Source organism: Apodemus sylvaticus, chromosome 3 (assembly GCF_947179515.1).
Source record: "Apodemus sylvaticus chromosome 3, mApoSyl1.1, whole genome shotgun sequence".
Classification (NCBI taxonomy): Eukaryota; Metazoa; Chordata; class Mammalia; order Rodentia; family Muridae; genus Apodemus; species Apodemus sylvaticus.
In genome coordinates this window covers 138,385,055-138,407,580 of record NC_067474.1, presented here as the reverse complement: position 1 = coordinate 138,407,580, position 22,526 = coordinate 138,385,055, and the positions used below count along the sequence as shown (strand labels likewise).

Genomic DNA, 22,526 nt, shown 5'->3' with positions numbered 1-22,526 from the left:
TTCCTGCACAAACATCATGACCAAGAAGCAAGTTGGGGAGGAAAGGGTTTATTGAGCTTACACTTCCATATTGCAGTTCATCACTAAAGGAAGTCAGGACTGGAACTCAAGCAGGTCAGGAAGCAGGAGCTGATGCAGAGGTCATGGAGGGATGTTTCTTACTGGCTTGCGTCCCCTGGCTTGCTCAGCCTGCTCTCTTATAGAACCCAAGAATACCAGCCCAGGGATGGCACCACCCACAAGGGGCCCTCCCCCCTTGATCACTAATTGAGAAAATGCCCCACAGCTGAATCTCATAGAGGCACTTCCCCAACTGAAGCTCCTTATTCTGTGATAACTCCAACCGGTGTCAAGTTGACACACAAAACCAGCCAGTACACTGCTGATGGTATCTAAGGAATGAGGGAAGGGATATTTATCATAGCAAGTGCTAGAAAAAAATAGAGGGAAGGCAGAATAAAGGTAGAGAGCCCACCTAGCATGCAGAAGGCATAATTTTATCAGGAAACATAGCTGAAAATGTGTTTCTATAGAGGACTCCAGTAATGAAGTCCAGACTTCAGGGTGATGCCTCCAGGAACTCCTGTTGTTTCTGCCTGACCTCAGCTATGTGTCTCTTAGGACCTGAAGGAATCAGCCATATATTTTCCCCCACATCCCTGTGGAGATTGTACCTGCACTTCCTTACCTAGGGTTCCTGCTTCAACTATCTCACCGCCATGCAATTCAAGCTATGCAAACCTGGTAGCACTTAGTATACAGCAATACTCATTTTTAAAAAGAATTTTGGGCAGTGGTAGCGCACACCTTCAATTCCAGCACTCAGGAGACAGAAGCAAGCAGATCTTTGTGAGTTTGAGGCCAGCCTGGTCTATAAAGTGAGTACCAGGACAGCCAGGGGTACACAGAGACACCCTGTCTGGGGAGGGGGGGGGAAGGGGAAGATGTGATTATGGGCTCCTTGCTGCACAAGCCCAGGGGAGGCTGCTCATCTAGCCCTTAAAGGCTGGCAGGGCCAAAGTGTAAGGTGTCATACAAGAAATGGGTTAGCCAGAGGAATGTAACTCAGAGGAGAGGTGGTGAGACCCTTGCTGCCAGGGGTGTGACAAGGAAAATAGGTATATGGAGGAAGATGGTCAGCCAGAGTCGGGGCTCCTCAAAGTAATGCCTGAAAAGCAAACCAGTTTAGGGTCACCATGCTAAGAGGGCGCTGGGAAATTTTACTCAATCCCCAGTGACTGTCCTCATAGGTTGACAGACTTCCTAGTTCTTTCTGAAGTCTGGAATAGCAGATTCAGAACCCAGAGCAGCTCCCTTCTGCAGCCATGCCCTGGCCAGAGCTGCCTAGAAGCTTCAAATACAGGCCTCTGCTACTACACCAGGCTCCAGATAATTATATATTTTAAGGCTGTGTCTCAATTGGTCACCATGACTGGCTCTGGACTCAGATACCTGCCTCTGTCCCCAGTGCTGGGACTAAGGCCAACTGCAGCTAATTTCTTTATGCAAATAAAACAGGCACTCCCCGAAGCCATTTTAAGCCCTCAGGCCTGGCTCACCCTGTTTTCTCTTCTATGCACACTGAGGGGCAGACTCCACTGAGGGCAGACTCCACTGAGGGCAGACTCCACTGAGGGCAGACTCCACCGAGGGCAGAGCTCATGCTGGCATGCTGCTCAGTTGGGAAGTGGCAGTGACGGGGAGAAAAGTTAGGTCTCAATGACTTGACCAGTGCCTGGTGTGGCAGCACAGATCTGTAATCTCAGCACACGGGAGGCTGAAGCAGGACAGATGGGAGTTCAAGACCAGCCTGGGCTGTTAGTGAGACATATACACAGAATCACATATAGGCAGTAATAACTACCTCCTAAATCTGAGCCACTACTGAAGCTGGCGAGAACAAGGCTGGGAAGCATTAAGAACAAAAGGATAAAGTTGGTTGTTCTTTTATTCTCTTGCCCCTTTCCTCTCCCTCTCTCCTCATTCCCTTCCTCCCTCCCCCCTCCACGTGGTCATGGCCGGCGTCTATTTCTCTACTCTCTCCTTCTCTCTGCCTTTCTCTGCCTCTACCATGCTCTTAACTCCCCTCTTCATGCCCTAAATAAACTCTGTTCTTTGCTAAAAAAAAAAAAAAAAAAAAAAAAAAAAAAAAAAAAAAAGGATAAAGTTACTTCATAAACCTGGGTTTCAGAAACAACACATCTAGAACAAGGGCTGGTTTTATTTTCTCACAGATCTTTTTAATATAAAACAAAGATAAAACACATCTCAACTCTGCAATCTGCCAGCATGTCTTGTTTCTACAAGGTAGATACTAGATAGCAAAAAAGTCTTTAAGAACATTGGGTTGGGAAAATTTTTCTCAGGCTTCTCCGAAAAGCCCGGGCACGGCCAACCACTAGAGCAGTCCTTGTCTTTTCAGATCCTCGTACGTCTTCTTATTCACGACATTTCCACTCGAGTCTTCATATTCTTCCTGAAAAGGAACGGCAGTCAGCTACACACTGAGCTCCACAGCACACTCTGGTTCCTGAGAACCAGCTTCACATAGCTTCCTCACCCAGAGCTCTAGGAGGGAACCAATGCTATTTCTAGCTATCTAGAGTGGCACCATTCGTGGCTCACCGTATCCCTACATTGTCTTTCACTAATGCCCTGTGTTTGAGACAGGGAAGTGTGGCAGGGAAAGGCTGACCAAACACTGCAGTGTGAAATGGTCCCCAAGCCTCGGGCCTGCAAGAGAGGACAGGGAGGCCACTCTTGTGCTTCATGTCTATATGACAGCTGGAAAAGCTCTTGATGTGAAATAACAAAACTGAAGTACTGACATAGAATAAAGGAGACTACCACCAGTCTCCACAGGACCAGGATGTTACCGCCACCCCTTCAATGTGTGGTCATCATCTCTGAGAGCTGTCAAGACCAACAAGGAAATATCCTACTCTGAAGAGAGGACTACCTCTGACTCGATCCTTTCCTCAGAGACCTAAGAGGTGACAGACTTCTTTAGAAATCCCCAGGGTAGCACAAGAGACTGGGTGTCCTTATTCCCACCAGCCGTGGTGGGAGACCTGCCTGTTGACAAAGACTTAGGGATCACACACAGTCACCTTTGTAACACTGTCTCATTACACCTGCTAGTACAGAAACTTCCTAGCCTCTCCTGTCTGCATGGTGAGGGAGCTGTGACTTGACGCCACAGCTAGCACACTCCACATTCACACCCACCTCAGTGTCAGGCTGCCATCGCTCTGAAGCCTTCTGCAGTTTCAGCTTGGCCCACACTGCAGGATGAGAGATAAGCACCCATTAGGGCCCACAGTCCTACATAATTTTCACCGCCCCACAGGATCCCCAAATGACTGACAGCCCCCAAATGGAAATTTCATTTAGAATCACCTGTAGATAAAACTTTTATTGAGAAATTTCTCATGATTTCACTTTGCTGTAAAAGAAAAGCTCATAAGGACCTAGAAATTAGGATGGACATACACACCTATAACCTCAGTATTTGGGAGATAGAGGAAGAAGGATCAGGAAGTTTAAGGCTAACCTTGGCTACATAGTGAGATTGAGGCCAGTTTGTGCTAAATGAGCAACCAAACAAACAATTAGAACAGTAAAAAGAAAACACTCTCAAAAAAGGCAGTTAGTGTGGAGCAGTCTAGAGAAACTACGGGATAAAATCAAAAGGGTCAGAGCTAAGAAGACATAATGCATGTCCTGGTTAGGGTTTGGTTTAATTTTGTTTTTTGACACAGGGTCTCTGTGCAGTCCTGGCTGTCCTTGAGCTCAGGCTGGCCTGCAGCTCAGAGATCTGGGATTAATGGAGCGTTTCCATGTTCAGCCTTTGTCCTGCTCTGTTTTATCTGGGAAGAAGGAACGTCAAGTGAGAAAATACCCCACCGTATTGTCTGAACTGCACTTTCTTGATTAGTGACTGGCATGGAATGAATGGCTCAGTTCACTGCGGAGGCTGCCACCCCTGGGCAGGTGGCCCTGCAAGTTTTAAGAAAGTAGGCTGAGCAAACCCTTTCCTTCCCAGGTTCTTCTTAGTTATGGCTATTATAGTAACAGGAAGCAAACTAAGCCACCCGACCACCCACACTGACTGCCTTAACACAGCCAACACCCGCTGCCGCCTTGTTTTTGTGTGTGTGTATAGGATATGCATACATGCATGAATCTTTGAATATTTAACTCTAGTAGCAGAGGATCTGATGTGCTCTTCTGCTCCATAGGATCCTGTATATACATGGGGCACATAAACGCACATAAGTAGTGCACCACATAGACACACTATATTTTTTTTAACTCAAAAATTAATAAAAAGGAGAGCTGGGTGGCAGCTGCACATACACATACTCACAGCACTGAGACTGAGGCAGAGGCAGAGGCAGAGGCAGAGGCAGAGGCAGAGGCAGAGGCGGATCTCTGAGTTTGAGGCCAGCCCTGTCTACAGAGTGAGTTCCAGGATAGCCGAGCTACATTGTGAGACCCTGTCTAAAACAAAACCAAACCCATCGATAAATAAAACCAACTGTCTGGCTCACATGAAGTGAGACCCAACAGAGCTGGATGAGGAGGGGCAGGAGCCTGCAGTACGGTGTCTGCAGCAGAGGGCGCCAGGCCAGGTGAAGCACCAGGCACTTTCTCTGACAACACATTGCTGCTGTCCCTCTCTGATCTGCAGCTGCCTGAGGAATACGAGCACGGAGCGACTTCTGTTTTCTTCTGGATCAGTGGTTCTTAACACACTGAAGTCAATTCAGAAGAGTAACAAATAACTTCACTCAGAACGCTCCAGAGAGGGAAGCTCACAGACTCAGGCTAAAAGCCTGGTTCTAACCTCAGCATAGGGTTCTTTTCAAGGGAGATATAATAATCAGTACTGTTGACTTGCTCACTCCCTTAAAATATGCAGTAATTATACGTGTGCCTTAGCTTTCTATAGCCACAAGCTCTGTTCTTGGGCCGAGAGACAGCAGGGTACTAGGACAGCTGTAGGAGTGGCTACTTGGTCTGGCAAGCTTACTTACAGGAGACGGCATCTTCAATCTGTGTCACATTTGCAAAGTGGGCTGTGTTTGGGATGCCCAAACACCTCATGCCATGAGCATGACGCCATTCCTGGAGGGAAGGAAAGGGACAGTGAGAAACAGGGGTGGCAGAGACAGCGTCCACTCCATTCCACCACAGACCCTACCCCAGTGACAGGAAAGGCAGCACTCCTGGGGTGTGTCTACAGCGGGCTGGGACTGACACAGGCCAGCACCGCCAAGTGGCACTCCACTGTTTTATGTGTACAAACTTCAGGTTCTAGAGTTAGGGGTGCCAGAGAAGTACACCTGAGACTCAGTGCTGGAGAGAAGCTTGGCACAACCCAGAAACCCCTGCAGGGCTGTGAGGGCAGGCAATTATTTCTGGAGTTTCAGGAGCAAACGACTGAGCAGGTATCAGAAGAATGGAGAGAGCCGGGCAGTGGTGGCGCACGCCTGTAATGCCAGCCCTTGGGAGGTAGAGGCAGGCGGATTATGAGGCCAGCTTGGTCTACAGAGCAAGTTCCAGGACAGTCAAGGCTATACAGAGAAAGCCTGTCTCCAAAAATCAAAAAAAAAAAAAAAGATTTTTAAGAGCAGTGACTGCTCTTCTGAAGGTCCTGAGTTCAAATCCCAGCAACCACATGGTGGCTCGAAACCATCTGTAATGAGACCTGACACTCTCTTCTGGTGTGTCTGAGGACAGCTACAGTGTACTTACATATAATAATAAATAAATCTTAAAAGGAGGAGGAGAAGGAAGAGGAGGAAGAAAGGGAGGAGGAGGAGGAGGAGGAGGAGGAGGAGGAAGAGAACAGGAGAGCGTGATGAAACCCCAACTTCAGCTCTTAGAGGGAAAGGCACCATAGGCTTTATCCTGGACACTAACCCCACCCATCTAAGAAAAACTCAGAGCCCACTCAGGGACACAGAGAAAGGCCCCAGGAGCAGCTGGTACCACATCTGCGAGGGAGCTCACCACACCCGCCATGCTTGCCTAGTAGAGAATGTCTTCTCCATTATGTAACTGCTCCAGAAACCAAGGGCAGAATGGAGCAAGGGCGAGCCCACTGAGGCAGTACTCAGACACTACTCGTGTCAAGAATGGGTTGGTAAATATCAAAGCTTAGTTTACTTATTCTGCAAAGAAGCAAGGGCCCATTTAAAAATTGAAAAAATAAAAACTTGCTCAGTCCCCTTTAATAGCAATGTAAAAAACGACCAAAAGCCAGAAATGATCCGAGTTGCTGCGGAAAAATAGGAGAGGAGGGTACAAGAATGAGCACGGGAAAGCCAAAACCAGGTTCCACAGCAGAACGGCAGCGTGCCCCAGAGCAGCCCAGGCTTTGGGACTAGCACGACCCACGGCCACAGACATGGACACCAGTGGCCCTCACAGACTGCTCGTATCCTCTTCCCTAAGGGGCCATGTTTCTACTCAATTCCCAAGAGCAATGGCTCTGAACTTCTTACCGCAAAGTGCCGCTGGAAGGCCTTGGGGCCTCGGTAGGTGTAGTTTCCACAAATCTCACAGTTGTAGTTGATATTCAGGCCATGAAGCTTATACAGCCAGTAGGGGATGGGCTAAAAGAAACCAACAGCTGCGTGAGTTTTCAAGCTCTGTGCGCTTCCACACGGGACGGACAGAGGAGACCGGGGCTCACCTTGCCGTCCCAGCCCAGAGGCAGGTTTTTGGGGTTGTAAATGATCTCGTTTTCTTCGTCCTCACTCTCGCTCTCACTGATCTGCTCCTCCTCCTCCTCCTCCCGCTCCTCACCTGTCCTGGCTTGCTTGCGCTGTACGTTCTCATGAGTGAGCTGTCGCTGTTCCTGAGGTCAGGCATAAAGAAAAAGCAAGTCAGAGCACTTAGTACAGGATATGCAGGTGTCCTCTAACTCTTGCTGGCCCCTCACTCCCAAAAATAAGGTTTTGGTTGTAAAATAAGGCTCAGTCAGGTTGGCAAGACGACTCAGCTAGTTCATAAGTACCTGCCAGGCAGCCTGATGACCTGAGTTCAAGCCTCAGACAGAACCCATGTAAAAAGCCACACCTACAACCTGAGCATCATGGGAGCATGATCCTATAGCATCATGGGATATGGAGGCAGGAGACTCTCCTGGAATCTCATGGGCATACTAGCCTGGAGCATCAAGGGAAGCAGAAACAGAGAAGACGGTACCTTAAACCAAGGAGGAAGGTCTGAAGGGCTCTCCTTGGCACTCCCTAAGAGACTCCAAGGGGAGATTACCCATAGCCAGCCTGGCACTGGCCCTCCTAGCCTTGCTGGTTGTCACCATAGGCAAACTGCTGTGTCACAGTAAATCACATCTAAAGCGCTGAGTCGCCTGCCTTGCCTTCTGAGTGCCTACATCTTGGGTCACCCCCTGGTTTATACCAAACCTCAGCAAAGAGCTGCATTATTCTTGATCCGACTGTGAGGGAGCTGGAGGAGGGTCTGCTGTCTGTCTGGCCTTGTGGGAATTGGGCAGCCTTGGGAATATCACCCAGCAACACAACAGGAGCCCAAAGAAAGGCCAAGGACTTCAAGAGAACCACATTTTGAGGTGAATTAATTTACTGCCCACCCCACTTCCTTATGTGAACTTAAAAAACAAAACAAAACAAAAGAAACCTTCCTATGTAATCCCACCCTGAGCAGCAGTGAAGCTCTAGAAGAATGAACTTACCCCGAGAATTTCCACGTATTCATAGATCTGGGCTTCCAGGAAAGCAATGTCTTTGTTCCTCTCAGTGTCTCTGAGAAGAACAAACTGTGTCAATTAAGGGTTCTTTTTGCACCTAAAGCTTTCTTCCCTGTCAGGAACTGTCTGTGACCAAACTGGGCAATCTCAAGCATGGGAGCAGCGCCACACAAGGCTTCCTCTCTGCTTGAGCCCTGACGTTCGTCCTTAGAAGCCAGGGCATCTCCTCCTGACTTTGCGTAGACAGTAATGACCTGCTAAGACCACTTCGACTGTACTGTACCATTATAATTTACAAAGGAACCAACATATACAAAGCCCTGAAAGAAAGTAATGATACAAAGTCCTAACTCTGCCGCTTTGCAACTGCAAGGAAGGTCACATTTGGCAACGTTCCGAAGTTCTCGCAAAAATCAGAGTAACAACCACTTTCCAGCTCCGCCCCACCCCCACCCCCCACCCACCCCCCCCCGCCCCCAGACAGGGTTTCTCTGTGTTGCCCTGGCTGTTCTGAAACTCACTCTGTAGACCAGGCTGGCCTTGAACTCAGAAATCCGCCTGCCTCTGTCTCCCAAGTGCTGGGATTAAAGATGTGCCACCACTACCCGGCCAGGCTTGTTATAACAAATTAGGAAAAAAAAAACAAAACAGCCAAACCAAAACCCAACACTCTGTATCTTAAGTATGCAGCTCATGAACATATCCAGCTGTCACTAGTAAAAGTAAAGTAGAAAAAAGTTATGCTGAGACAAACTCTAGCTCAGGGCACCCTTACACTGTGCGATCCTAGAGCAGGGCTTTCTCCAGGCCTTACTGGGCAGCTTTTTCCCACAGCAGATGGGAAGAGATGCAGAGCCCACAGCCTGACACTCGGTGGACTCTCAAAGGGAGGTCTCTAACCAATCCCTCCCCTCTGAGCTCAGGTAACTCCAGGAAGAAGAGGCAGAAAGAGTCAGAGAGCCAGAGGCAGGAGAACCAAGGCCCTTGGGACTGACGAGGCTGAGCCTACGCGCTCAGAGACGGAGGCAGCAGGCGCTGGGCCTACACGGGTCTGCACCAGGGGCTCTGAGCATATAGGATTGCTGTTAGCTTAGTACTTTTAGGGGACTCCTGACTGAGAATGAGTGGGTCTCAGAGACTTGGGTCTGCTCCTGGGACTCTTTTCCTTCTGTTGGGCTGCCATGTCCAACTTTGATATGATAGTTTTTGCTTCACCTTATTATATTTTATTTTGTCATGTTTGGCTGTTATCTCTTAGAAGCCTATTCTTTTCTAATAAGAGACAGAAAGGGAGTGAAACTGAAGGGGAGGGGAGAGGAGGTGGGAAGGAGCTAGGAGGGATAAAGGGAGGGCAAACTATTATCAGGATAAATTGTATGAGACAATAATCTACCTTCAATAAAAGAAAAAAATTCTATTTCAAAAAAAAAGAAAGAAAGAAAAAGAAAACCATATGAGCCTTAGCTGGGTTTAATGGTGCTCTGCTTTAATCCCAGCACTGGGAAGACGGAGGCAGGTGGATGTCTGTGAGTTTTGAGGCCAGAGTTATAAGACTCTGGTCTGCATAGTGAGTTCTAGTACAGCCAGAGCTACACAGTGAGACACTATGTCAAATAAACAACAAAATACAAAACAAACAAACAAACCCAGGCATGCTGGCCCAGGCCTGCAAGAGCAACCTTCTGGAGCTGGAGCCAAAGGGTCGTTGCCAAGGGGGAAGTGGAAGGGCCAGCTCAGATACTGGCAAGTTTGAGGCCAATCTGAGTTACAGGAGAGCCTGTCTTAAAGGGAAAAAGCAAAGCAAAAGGAGAGGCGAAAAGCAGACTTATGGGAAAGAAATGTAGACACCAGAGAGGAGTGTCCCAACTACTCACCTTTTTGTGCCCTTTGACTTGGGATTTTTTGCAAACAGAGAGGTGTCGAGTGACTCCAAGGACTTTCCTTTGGTACTGAAGAGCCTCTGAGCTCGTTCTTCTAGGGTCCTAAGGAGGTAAGAGGTCCACAGATGATTTTTTTTTTTTAAAGAAACTCATTCTTATAGACCAAGCTGGTCTCCAACTCAGAGACTTGCCTGCCCTCTCAGTGCAGGGGTTAAGGGCATTCACCATCATGCACTGCACAAGCAGATGTTTGCAGTGTGGGGTAATCAAACAACAAAATCAGAGCCACTGAGAGGATCATCCAAGCACACAGTCACTAACAAAACAAGGTTCTTACCCACCACACTTCAGGCCTAAAGCCAACAGTGCAGATTTCAACCTGTCCAGACCCAGGGATGCCAATTCCTAGAAAAGAGAAATCAGTTACAACACAACGCGATTAGCTTTTTCCCCAAGTAAGACTACACCCTACAGTCAACCTCCTAACATTCAGTTCCCAAAGACTGGCTCCTGCCATGTATAGGCTCAGCTGTCCCGTGAGGCAGTTCAGGAGTTCTCTGAGGGAGACCATTCACAGCAGTATAGTTTACAGAGATGGGAACTGACCTTGAAACCTCACACGTGCTAGACAAATACTACACTGACTAAACTTTCATGGCTCTAGCTCCCTGTTTTGTTTTGGAATTACTGATTTTGAGACAGATCTTACTCTAAAGCTAGCCTTAAATTCACAGCAATTCTCCTGCCTCAGTCTCCCTCTAACCTTCTAAATCCTATGACATCATACCACAGGTCTCTGAAATTTAGTTTTCAGAAATGTCAAAAGGTTTTTTTCCTTCTGATCGTTCCATATCCCTTGTATAGGCCTGTCCCGAGGAAATGGTATTTACAAGACTAAGACACTGAATACAGGATAGCGAGTAGTCCCTCTGAAGGATGGCCAGGGCTAGTGAGATGTCTCAGTGAGAAAAGAAATGCCTGCTGTTAAGTGACAACCTGAGTTTGACGCCCAGGTCTCACATGGCAGGAGGAGAGCGGCAACTCCCACAACTTTTCATCTTCGCATGCGCGCTGGGGCACATGTGCAGGGACGCATGCCTATTCCTACACAATAAATCCACCACCACCACCAGAAAGACAGACAGCCAAGTAAGAGCAATGTCATGTAGTGTCATAAAACATACCTCCCAGGAGGAGAATGCGGAGAGGTCAAGATGGGCTCCCGCGTGAGTCAGGGCGCTGCTTGTCTCTTTCTGGCAGGAGAAGGAAGATTACTAAGATCGAGGTTAATAAGAAGAAAGAAAGCCGGGCGGTGGTGGCGCATGCCTGTAATCCCAACACTCTGGGAGGCAGAGGCAGGCGGATTTCTGAGTTCGAGGCCAGCCTGGTCTACAGAGTGAGTTCTAGGACAGCCAGGGCTACACAGAGAAACCCTGTCTCGAAACAACCCACCCCCACCATCAAAAAAAAAAAAAAAAAAAAAAGAAGAAGAAAGAAGGTAAGGGAGCCATCCTACTTCCCAGGACTGGTTGGTCCCCTTTCTTTAATCACATCTGCAAATAATGATCAATTCATACAGAAATGGAGAAAAAAAATCAGACAGCTAGTTTTCTTCCTGAAAGTTCAAGTTTATCGACAGAAGTAAAAATATACAAATGCAGGCTGGAGAGATTAAGAGCTCTTCCAGAGGTCCTGAGTTCAAATCCCAGCAACCACATGGTGGCTCACAATCATGTGTAATGGGAGCTGATGCCCTCTTCTGGTGTGTCTGAAGGTCAGCTACAGTGTACTCATATAAATAAAATAAATAAACAATTCTTAAAAACAAACAAACATAGATTCTAATCATACAAACTGATCAAATTTTGGTCAGTAGGAGTCACAGAGCAGTCAGGATATGGTTGTTAAAAATCCTGGGCCCAGCTGGGCAGTGGTGGCACGCCTTTAATCCCAGCACTTGGGAGGCAGAGGCAGGCAGATTTCTGAGTTCCAGGACAGCCAGGGCTACACAGAGAAACCCTGTCTTGGGGAAAAAGAAATCCTGGGCCTAGACAATGTCTAGTGGATCCTGACAAATCTTGTGTACAGATAATGCCTGGCTTTAGGGTGCAGCTGAAACTGAGGGACTGACATCCAACTTGAAGCACTGTCTTGAAGCAAACACCCCAGGTTAAAATAATTAGTTTGCTTCCCTGGCATGAGCCCCACTGAAGCTCACCGGCCATCCCGGAAAGGTGCCATTATCCCACTTCTTCTCAAAGTCAGTCTGAATCTTCCCAAAGAGCTCGTTCTGATCCTGAAGGGGCTTCACTCTGTCTGTGTAATCCTGTAGGTACTCCAGCAGCATCTCCAGGTATCTGCAGAGAACCGTGCAACAAGGAAGCTATCACAGCAAAGAAGCAATCCTACCTGTGACATACTGCTATGCCCCGTAAACTAAATTTCTAATAATTGTTGGTAAAGTAACACTCATACCATTCATGTGTGTGCCGGGTGGTGGTGGGGCACGCCTGTAATCCCAGCACTCTGGGAGGCAGAGGCAGGTGGATTTCTGAGTTCGAGGCCAGCCTGGTCTACAGAGTGAGTTCCAGGACAGCCAGGGCTACACAGAGAAACCCTGTCTCGAAAAAAACCAAAAAAAAAAAAAAAAAAAAATCCAAAGAACCATTCGTGTGTGTGTGTGTGTGTGTGTGTGTGTGTGTGTGTGTGAGAGAGAGAGAGAGAGAGAGAGAGAGAGAGAAAGAGAGAGAGAGAGAGAGAGAGAGAAAGAGAGAGAGAGAGAGAGTGCGTGCGCGCCCATTTGTACTTGCAGAATTCGAACTAAAGGCTGTATGACTGCTAGGAAAGTGCTCTATACCTGAGCCATATTCCCAGCCCACTACTAATTTTTAAATGAGTTTTATTTTTTCTTCAAACCACTACTTAAATTCTGACCTTTCCTATCTCATTTTATCCTCAAGATTTAATGTCAAATATTAGGTCTTAATTAATTCACTGAAGAAAGTCAGGTAACAGCCGGGCGATGATGGCGCACGCCTGTAATTCCAGGACTCTGGGAGGCAGAGGTAGGCAGATTTCTGAGTTCGAGGCCAGCCTGGTCTACAGAGTGAGTTCTAGGTCAGCCAGGGCTACACAGAGAAACCCTGTCTCTCAAAAAAAAACAAAACAAAACAAAACAAAAAAAAAAAAACAAAAAAAAAACCAAAATTAAAAAAAAAAAAACAAATAAAAAAAAGGAAAGACAGGTGACCAGACATGAGAAGAAGCAAGCTTGGGGAACATTAATGAGAGGTGTGGCCAAGTCAACAGTACTTTCAGCTCAACCAATATCTGATCAAGCACATCACTTAGCCTGTAAAGTTTCCCCATTAAACTCCAAGACCTCAAAGGTCCCCAAACAGACTTCTTTCTAAATCACACAAAATTAAGGAAGGCAACGTGTTTCCATAAATATCTTTGTCCACAACCAAAACATCCCAAATGTTTATTTTCTGAGACAGGATCTCATTACTATCCCTGGTTGGCTTGGTACTCACTATGTAGACAGCTGAATTCAGTGACCCACCTGGCCTTTTCCTCTTGGAGTACTTGTACCATGACAGCATCACAAATATTTCTAAAACACTCAGCATCCTTCTCTTCTGATAAACCCAAAAGTCATTCACGTACAGTATTCAGACAACAAAGGCCACAACTTTGACCTCAAACCTTTCCATGAAATTCTAACTAAATCCGGACCTAGTCTGGAACCTGTGAGTGCCTACCTTTTATACTCTGCATTCTTTCTTTCTTTCGGAATGTCAAATAACTGGTCAAAGATGGACAGGTATGTGATGTAATCCAGCTTCTGAAAAGAGGAAACAAATGACAGTGAGGGTGGTAAGCCAGCTCATCTTCACAACATCAGGCCAAGGGCTGGAGCGATGGCTCAGCGGATAAAGGTGCTTGCCGCCAAGAGCAAAGATCTGAGTTCTATTTCAGAGACCCACACTGTGGAAGAAGAGGACTAACTCCCTCAAGTTATTCTGTGACCTCCATATTTAAAGGCCGCTGCACAAATAATTTTGTCTTTAAATCAAGGTCAAAATTGAGCGTTCTCTGGCCAAGTATCAAGGCGCGGCCCCCATCAGACCTTTCCTTCCTGCCGGACAATCCCTAAGGCTGCTGACTCTAGGAAGCCAGTGCAGGATTGCTGAACAAGAAACCAATTCTACAAGACCAAGTTAACAAACATTAATCCTATGAAGACCTGGGCTGGGCCGGGCAGTGGTGGCAAGCCTTTAATCCCAGCACTTGGGAGGCAGAGGCAGGCGGATTTCTGAGTTCAAGGCCAGCCTGGTCTACAGAGTAAGTTCCAGGACAGCCAGGGCTACAGAGAAAGGCGGTCTTGAAAACCAAAAACCAAAAACAAACAAACAAAACCTGGGCTGGATATTTAGGGTGGACCAGGATCCTGCCTAAAGATTTTTGCCATTCTAAAATAAGGTCTTGAAAGGTGGGCTGTGTGGATTAACACAGCCACTTACTGGGTACCTCTGAAGCACATATGAAGGTGTGGAACAGGACAAGGACCTTCCTGCAGAGCTTCAAGATTAGTAGTTGAACTTGGGGACATTTCCTCATCAGGAACTTTTTGCTCTTCTTTGAAACAAGGTCTCACAGAGATCCTCTGCCTCTGACATCTGAGTTGTTGGTTAAAGGAGTGCCGCTATGCCCCACCTATGAACTTACTATTAAACTTCCTGGTGACCCAAGACTCATTTTAAACCTTGTCACTAAACAAACAACAAATAAACATCTCCTTCTCTGAAGGATCAGGTACCTCACGTCTCACATATGCCATACTGAGTGCCTAACACAAGAATACTGGAAGGATTTATGGGTTTAGAAACATGCCACGCGTGTGGCACACACCGTCAGTCTCAGCACTCAGAAGGCAGAAGCAGGACTGGTCAATATAAATATAGTGAGTTCCAGGACAGCCAGGGCTACACAGAGAAACCCTGTCTCAGAAAACAAGCAAACAAAGAAACAAGGTATTTATCTTTGTGCAGTGGGATGGTTCTGTGAATCAAGTGCTTGCAGTGTAAGTATAGGAACAAATCCTCAGCCCCCATGTAAAAGCTGGACCTGGCGGTACATATCCAGAACCCCAGTGCTGGCTACACAGAGACCCCGGGGGCTTACTAGCCAGCCAGGATAGCTGAAAGGATGGACTCCAGGTCAAGTGAGGGGCCCTGTCTCAAAACTTAAGGTGGCAGGACTAGAGAGGTGTCCTAACAGCTAAGAGCACTTGATGCTCTTGCAAAAGACCCAGGATTAGTTCCTAGGACCCATGTGGGTGTGAGCCCACAGTCATGTGTATTGAAACTACAGTTCCAGGGGACCTAGCTCCCTCTTTGGCCTCTAAGGGCACCAGGCACACACACGGTGCACACAACATGCAGGCAAAACACTCTAAAGGTGCTGAGCAATGGAGAAAGACCTGCAGTTGACACCCGGCTTCCACATACACTCCCAGGAGCACCCCTCCATAGAGTTGATTTTATTTGGGAGTGCAGTCAAACCATATGTTTGTTGAGTGCCTGTTATGTTCTGGGTACTTGGGACACAGCAGAGAATAAGACAAGGAGTCCTGTCCTCCTGGAGCGTACAATCTATCACCTGGGCATGGCTGTAACCTTGGGCAAGTCACTGCACCCCTCTGCCCAGTAGACAGAGTGGGGTGTGGTGCAGGTGCTGACAGGACAGTGCCCTGACCCACCACCCGAGAGAGCAGAGAGGGCTGCAGGTTGATCTTTAATAATCAAGTACACTGGGGAGAGGGAGAGGAGTGAGCTCTAGGAGCTGCTGCTGCTTGGTGTCGACTTGTTGGCAGGTCCTTGGCCTTCTCTGAGGCTGCCAGTGCTCTAGGGTCTCCTTTGCTTTCTCTCTGGCTGTCTCAACAGCGTTTTGGAGGGGCCTCACCCTGTCGCTTGGCCAGGATTTATTCAGAGCCCTTCACTGTCTTGGTCACATTGCTCTTAAACCAGGCAAGACCAAATTCCTGGACAGCTCTGGAGATGCCAACTAAGCTAGAGGAGACCCAGGCTTCCCGGAAGATTTCTGTCCAGCACTATTGCTAGAGCTCAGTAAACACATCGTCCCTCCACCAAGAGCTGGGCGTGGTTGGTGTGCCAGGTGAAGGTGGTCATGGTCTGACTCTGTGGGTCCACAATGGAGGCCTCCAGGATATACACTGAGTGAGCAACCCCGGCAGGAGGCAGCCGCTCTGCTTAGCGTGGCATCCTGGTGGTCTTGGTCAGGAGTCCTCAGGACAGAAGCCTCTGGTCAGGGGTCACCTCCCGCACACTATGTCTTCCGTTAAGACATGTTTGCTGTAGGGATTCGGGTACCATTGCCAGAAGGCAGTGAACACTTGGTCCCAGGAACTTCGCAGCACACTCTGGCCCAGGAAACACTTCACCATCGACCCGCCCTGCGCGGGTGGGGCTCAGCACCCGTGCAGCATCAGGGTGAAGAGCCCAGGGCTAAGGGGGCACGTGGCTAGCCACACGCCCACCAGGCTCATAGCTTAATCACTGTGGTGCCGCGCCCAGGTCCCTACAACTGCCCTGAGGAGCTATAGGACTGCCTAGATAGTTTTTTTTTACAAAAGTATTTTTGTTGTATGAATAAGTTAATAAACAAAATAATGAGCTTGCTATATTAACTGTAAGACCCCGACTTTCTTTATAAATAGTATTTATGCCAAGAAACAGAGACATCTACTTAATGTTTATACAAGTTACTTGGGGGGGTGGGACATTCTACCTGGCTTAGCTAGGTGTCTTGCCTTAGTCCCAAGAATGAGACTCTCCACTCTCGGGAAAGGCCTTACCTCCGACGCCTTCAGGTTAATGTACTTGAGGTAGCAGTCATGGAGATCAAGGTAGCGACCATAGCCCTCTTCATCTGTGAACTCCACCAAGTCTGAAGGAATCACACACACCAATCATCAGACGGGACAGGCTACTTTCCTGAACTTGCTCTTTCAAATGCACACTACCTTTTAGAAATTCTAAGAGTCACTCAATGTCCTCTCTGCTCTCATCAAGTGACAGAGGGAAATTTTCGCTTTGAGCTTAGAGAGCACAAAAAAAAAAAAAACCGTTTTGTGCAAGATCATCAGAGTGTCAATATAGCCTAGAAACCAATCGGAAAGCCCAGCTACCAAGTCCTGAGGCCCTAGGGTGGGGGCTAAAGAGGGTTTCAGGTAGCTCACACTGGCCTCAGGCTCCTCATCTGCCTGCTTCTACCTATGCACTGGGATTAGAGTCCAGGGCCAGTATGAAATACACAGTAAGACCCTGTCCAAAAACAAAAGAAAACAAAACAAAAGAAAACAAAACAAAACAAGCTAGATGACTCTCAGGCCAGAGATCATACCCCAAAACCCAGGTAAAAATAGGAGAGAACTGACTTCATAAAGTTGTCCTCTGACACACATGCCTTTGTATGCATGCACACACGTATACAATTAAACAAACAAAACACAGACTAGCCAGGATTAGTAGCACATACTTTTAAACCCAGCACTTGGGAGGCAGAGGTAGGTGGATCTCTGTGAGTCTGAGGCCAACCTGGTCCACAGAGTTTCAGGATAGCCAGGGCTACATGTAGAGATCCTCCCTCCCCCCTCTCTTTAAAAAGATTTATTTTTATTTATATGAGTACAGTGTAGTTGTCTTCAGACACATCAGAAGAGGGCATCAGATCCCATTAAAAATGGTTGTGAGTCACCATATGGTTGCTGGGAATTAAAACTCAGGACCCCTGGAAGAACAGTTAGTGCTCTTAACCACTGAGCCATTTTTCCAGCCCCGAGATCTCATCTTTTAGAAAAAAAGGAAGGAAAGATAGGGAGGTAGAGGCAGATCATCTCTGAATTTGAGGCCAACCTGGTCTACAGAGTTCCAAGGCTACACAGTGAAACCTTGTCTCAAAAAAAAAAAAAAAAGCGAGGGGGGGGACATGAGGGGAGGGACACAGACAGGGACAGGGACTGGAGAGATAACTCAGTGGTTAGGAGAAATGACTACTCTTCATTAGCACTGGGGACCAATTCTTAGCACCCACATGGCAGTTCACAACTGTCTGTAACTCCAAGACCTGACACCTTCAAACAGACATACACACAGGTAAAACACCACTGCAGATACAAATAAATAAATTAAAAAAAAAAAAAAGATAACTCATCTTACAATTAAAAAAGTATTTAACTCAGAGAGCTCCTGAGAGCTGAGATTAAATGGATACTCCACCCCAATCAGCCTTTACTTGTTTGTTCTTACAGACAGGTTCGCGGGCCGAGAGGTGGCTCAGCAGTCAGAAATCCTGGCTGCTCCTGCAGAACACCTGCACTCGGGTCCCAGTCCCTGTACAGCAGCTCAAACGGTTTGTAACCACAGTCAGAGTGGATCCAACTTCCTCTCCTGGCTTCCTTAGGACATCACACACACATGGTATGTAAACACATATGCAGGCAAAACACCCACACAGGCAAAACAAAAACAGGTTTAAAAAAAAAAAAAAGACATAGGTTCTAGCGATACAGCTCAGAATGGACTTGAATTTCCCAGAAAGAAAACATTAAGCCATTACGTACTTTGTGCCTCTTCGCTTGGATTCTCTCGAGCCTTCAGGAGCTCCTCGAATTCCACTGACATTGGCACGCAGATCTGAGGGAGGAGAGAAGCTCAGGTGGGTCTGGCGATGTCTTAGGCACGTACGGGGCTGGGCGTCTAAAGCTTTGCCCTCGAGTGCACACGAGCTTACTACTTAGTGGTCTCCACGTCCCTTGCTGGGTAGCTGGCAGACAGTCATTGCCACAGAACACAGCATCCTAAGGAAGGACTGTTTGGAGGAGGTAGTCTAGGAGAGATACTTTACGAAGGAGCTGGCACCGGACATGAATCCTGAAGGGGTGATGAACTCTGGGAGTGAGCGAGTACACTGTGTTGGTAGACCTCAGGGCACAGCGGGGGCACATTATATTGGGTGGGAGAAATTCTTGTGGAAGATTAAAAGGAGAAAGCAAGTGTGGGTAGGGGTAAGCCTAGACTCTGAGGAAGACGAAACCTGAACCAAACCAATAAAGAACTCTGGGGCAAAAATCACTCATCTCTCACTGGACAGAAAGAAGCAGGTCCTCGTGCCTCACGGTGCTCTGACTGCGGAGGGATGCCAGGAAGGACGTCACCTAACTGTGTCCACTGCGGTGAAGTGGCACATTCTTTGGAGAGGCATCTATATGGCATACCCCTATTTTCCTTGCATCTTTCCTTTTTTGAAGGATAGGTCTGGGGAAACTGCTGCGGGAGGCCTTACCTCATTTGGGTGCTTCCGATGAAATTCCTTTATCTGCTTGAGTCTGTTATAGAACTCAGCAAACTCGTTGGGTCCTGAAATAGCATTAAGTTCCTCCTTTCGTAGTCTGCAAGATATCAAGGAATCCAAAGAGCATAAAGCACACATCATTTCCCCAGGGCTCCTCAGAAGCACTAACTGTTGCGGGGGGGGGGGGGGGGGTGACTGTCACTTACCCATCTTTATCATCATATAAATCCCTCAGGTTTCCGCTGACCTCCATGTACCTCTGAAATGCAAACGCAAAGCCATCAGAATGGTGCACATTTGTACAACAGAGCATGAGATACAAGGTCTTGAAAGTTCCACCACTTTTAAGAGCCAGCCTCATCCCGAAGTGGTTGCATACACTTTAAATCCCAGCACTTGGGAGGCAAAGACAGGACATCTGACTAGGAACCCGAGAGGAGCTTGTCTAAGAACCCAGGCGTAGGAATCACGCTTTGCCTCCAAACCTTCCTGCCAGCACTTTTCCCGCCCAGCCCGACCCAAAGGGAAGCAGACAGCAGGGTACTCACATCTTGCATAGCCCGAGTGCGGTGATCGGAATTGATCTGGTCCCGAAGCTGCAGAAAGGCAAACGGTAACACATAACGTTTTTACTTTGAGTTCAGTAGTTGGAAAAACCACCCGAAGGATGATGAGCTTATTGGTTTAGGTCCCAGGGGCTGAAGAAGAAGGGCCGAAGAGCCCTCGGAGGGCGTTAACGACGCCAGAGCGCCAAGACAGCTTAGGAAGGTGAAGATGGGGCGCAGATAAGGGTCTGAGGCCAAATAAAGCGCCGAGGGCTCGGCAGAGGACCGAGGCCCTCCTGATGTGGCCCCGACCACGGCTCACTCACCGTGGACTTTTTAGTAAGCATCTCTTTGGCCATAACATCCATAAGCCGTTCCTTCTCCTCATGATAGCGCCGTTGCTGCTCTAAAATTGTCTCCATTTTCCCTTGGCCACGGCACTTCAATTCAGACCACTAACACTGCCGGAAACACCGCCTGCCGCCTTTCACGCCTGCGTCTCAGCGCGCAGCATCCGGCTGTACCAAAGTTCCGCGTGTCCCGGAAGTGGCTTGGGGGGGACTGAAGAAAAAATGAACACCACAAAGAGAACAAGAGGATGCTGCCGGCGATAGTAGCTACACTGACCCCTGCTGGCTGGGGGTCTGAAGGCGCGCTGCCTCCGCGTTGAAAGAAGTTTCTCGGATGCCTGCAAGAATCCTATAGGCTGAGGGTGAGAGACCTTTGGCTTGCTGCAGACAGCTGGGCAAACAGGGGCACTCTAGCATGAACCAGTAAGTTGAAGGATACAGAACGGAAAGGAGAACTGTAAGCTGTAGTTTGCAGTGTGTGACCTCTGATGATGTTTTTCCCATTGTCTGGACTTTAGTGTGACTGTCAGTAAAATAGAGATGGTGGTGGTTTTGTTCTTAACAAACTCATACATAGTCATATTTAAGCACAATCTTTTTTTATTAACAGAGAAGTCTTTAAGAAAAACGTGGTACTGACGGGCGGTGGTGGCGCACGCCTGTAATCCCAGCACTCTGGGAGGCAGAAGCAGGCAGATTTCTGAGTTCCAGGCCAGCCTGGTCTACAGAGTGAGTTCCAGGACAGCCAAGGCTACACAGAGAAACCCTGTCTTGAAAAAACCAAATCCAAAAAACCAAAAAAAGAGAATATCTTCCAGAAGACCTAGGTGGGGTTACCAGCACTCAATGTCACCTTACAATGACCTGTGACTCCAGTTCCAGGGGACCTGATGCCCTCTTCTGATCTCAGTGGGAACCAAACATCACATGGTGCACAGACATACATACAGGTAAAACACTCATACACATAAAAACAAATCTTTAAGAACATAATAAGCCAGGCCGTGGTGGCACAAGCCTGTTATCTCAGCACTCTGGGAGGCAGAGGCAGGTGGATTTCTGAGTTCAAGGCCAGCCTGGTCTACAGAGTGAGTTCCAGGACAGCCAGGGCTATACAGAGAAACTCTGTCTTGAAAAAAAAAAACCAAAAAAAAAAAAAAAAAGATGAAAGAAAGAAAGAAAGAAAGGAAGAAAGAAAGAAAGAAAGAAAGAAAGAAAGAAAGAAAGAAAAAGAAAAACAAAATAGCTCAGAGGTTAAGAACACTGATTGCTCTTCTGAAAGTCCTGAGTTCAATTAGCAATAATCGTGCCTCGGATAAACCTCATTGACTACTATACTGCCACTGTACAAAGCTAAGTCCTGAGTTCAAATCCAAGAAACCACATGGTGGCTCACAACCATCCATAATGAGATCTGACACCCTCTTCTGGAGTATTGAAGACAGTTACAAGTGTACTTATATATAATAATAAATAAATCTTAAAAAAACAAAAACAAAATAAAGATTGCATAAAACATTTAAAATGAAAGAAAGAAGGCATAGGGGTGGACATGACTGTCCACTTGAGTGACTGAGGCAAGAAGACAAGTTTGAGACCAGCCAGACCAGCATGTAGAGACTCCATCACAAAGGATCAAAAACAACAATCAAAAAGTGTTTGTTCAGGCTGCAGAGACAGCTCAGCGGTTAGGAGCACTGACTGCTCTTCCAGAGGTCCTGAGTTCAATTCCCAACAACCACATGGTGGCTCACAACCATTTGTAATGGGATCTGATGCACTTTTCTGGTGTGTCTGAAGAGAACAACAGTGTACTCACATATATGAAATAAATAATTTTTTTTTTGAGACAGGTTTTCTCTGTGTAGCCCTGGCTGTCCTGGAACTCACTCTGTAGACCAGGCTGGCCTCGAACTCAGAAATCCGCCTGCCTCTGCCTCTGCCTCCCAAGTGCTGGGATTAAAGGTGTGCACTACCACCGCCCGGCTTGAAATAAATACATCTTAAAAAAATAAAAAAATAAAAGGTTTGTTCAGAAGAAATGTTGGGACAGGCAAATCCATTGGGACAAAGGGAAAAAGGAGAGAATGGTTGCTTGTGAGAAGAGGCTCCGAATGCACAGAAGGAACCCTTCCAGAGGTGGCAAGAGTGTGAGATTCTACCAACTTTGCACTTAAAATGAACTACTTGGCTATATGTAAATTATAAAGTCACTAAGTCTCCTATTTAAAAAGAATTGGGGGGCTGGAGAGATAGCTCAGTGGTTAAGAACACTGGCTGCTCTTCCAGAGGTCCCCACAACCATCTATAATGGGATCTGGTGCTCTCTTCTGGTGTGTCTGAAGACAGCATCTGTGTATTCACATACACAAAATAAATAAATAATTCTTTAAAAAAAAAAAAAGAATTGGGGCCTGGATCGTGGAGATTGATTAACACTGGTTGCTCTTCCAGGGGGAAGGGGTTCTATTCCCCCCAACAGTAAGGCAGCTAACAACTGTCTGTAAGAGTCCAGTTCTGATGCCCTCTTCTGGCCTCTATGAGTACTTCATGCATGTTTTGTGAATCTGTACATGCAGGTAAAATACCTGTATGTATAAAATAAAAATAAACAAATCAGCCCAACAAAGGT

General features: G+C 47.2%; 1 protein-coding gene and 2 pseudogenes across 1 annotated transcript; all 3 read right to left on the bottom strand.

The window, feature by feature from the left end:
- Positions 1 to 2,203: 2,203 nt before the first annotated feature.
- On the bottom strand, positions 2,204 to 20,069 carry Sf3a3 (splicing factor 3a subunit 3). Its single transcript, XM_052177298.1, has 17 exons — positions 19,871 to 20,069; positions 19,548 to 19,595; positions 19,206 to 19,258; positions 18,991 to 19,096; positions 18,269 to 18,341; positions 16,502 to 16,593; positions 13,386 to 13,468; positions 11,840 to 11,978; positions 10,806 to 10,874; positions 9,959 to 10,026; positions 9,616 to 9,723; positions 7,727 to 7,796; positions 6,704 to 6,868; positions 6,513 to 6,623; positions 5,040 to 5,130; positions 3,229 to 3,284; positions 2,204 to 2,476 (listed from the first exon to the last, which is right to left on the bottom strand). Exons 1-17 carry the CDS (start codon positions 19,964 to 19,966, stop codon positions 2,399 to 2,401), a joined length of 1,506 nt encoding a protein of 501 aa, XP_052033258.1. The 5' UTR covers positions 19,967 to 20,069; the 3' UTR covers positions 2,204 to 2,398.
- Positions 13,476 to 16,492, bottom strand: LOC127681246 (PRELI domain-containing protein 1, mitochondrial-like; annotated as a pseudogene).
- Positions 20,070 to 21,180: 1,111 nt separating the features above from the next.
- Positions 21,181 to 21,249, bottom strand: LOC127682009 (uncharacterized; annotated as a pseudogene).
- Positions 21,250 to 22,526: the final 1,277 nt, after the last annotated feature.

Coding starts and splice junctions, on each gene's coding strand:
- Sf3a3 (XM_052177298.1), bottom strand. CDS start 19,966: ATGGAGACAATTTTAGAGCAGCAACGGCGCTATCATGAGGAGAAGGAA. Junction 6,869..7,726: donor AATACGTGGAAATTCTCGGG/GTAAGTTCATTC, acceptor GCCTGACCTCAG/GAACAGCGACAGCTCACTCA. Junction 6,624..6,703: donor CTCTGGGCTGGGACGGCAAG/GTGAGCCCCGGT, acceptor GGTTTCTTTTAG/CCCATCCCCTACTGGCTGTA.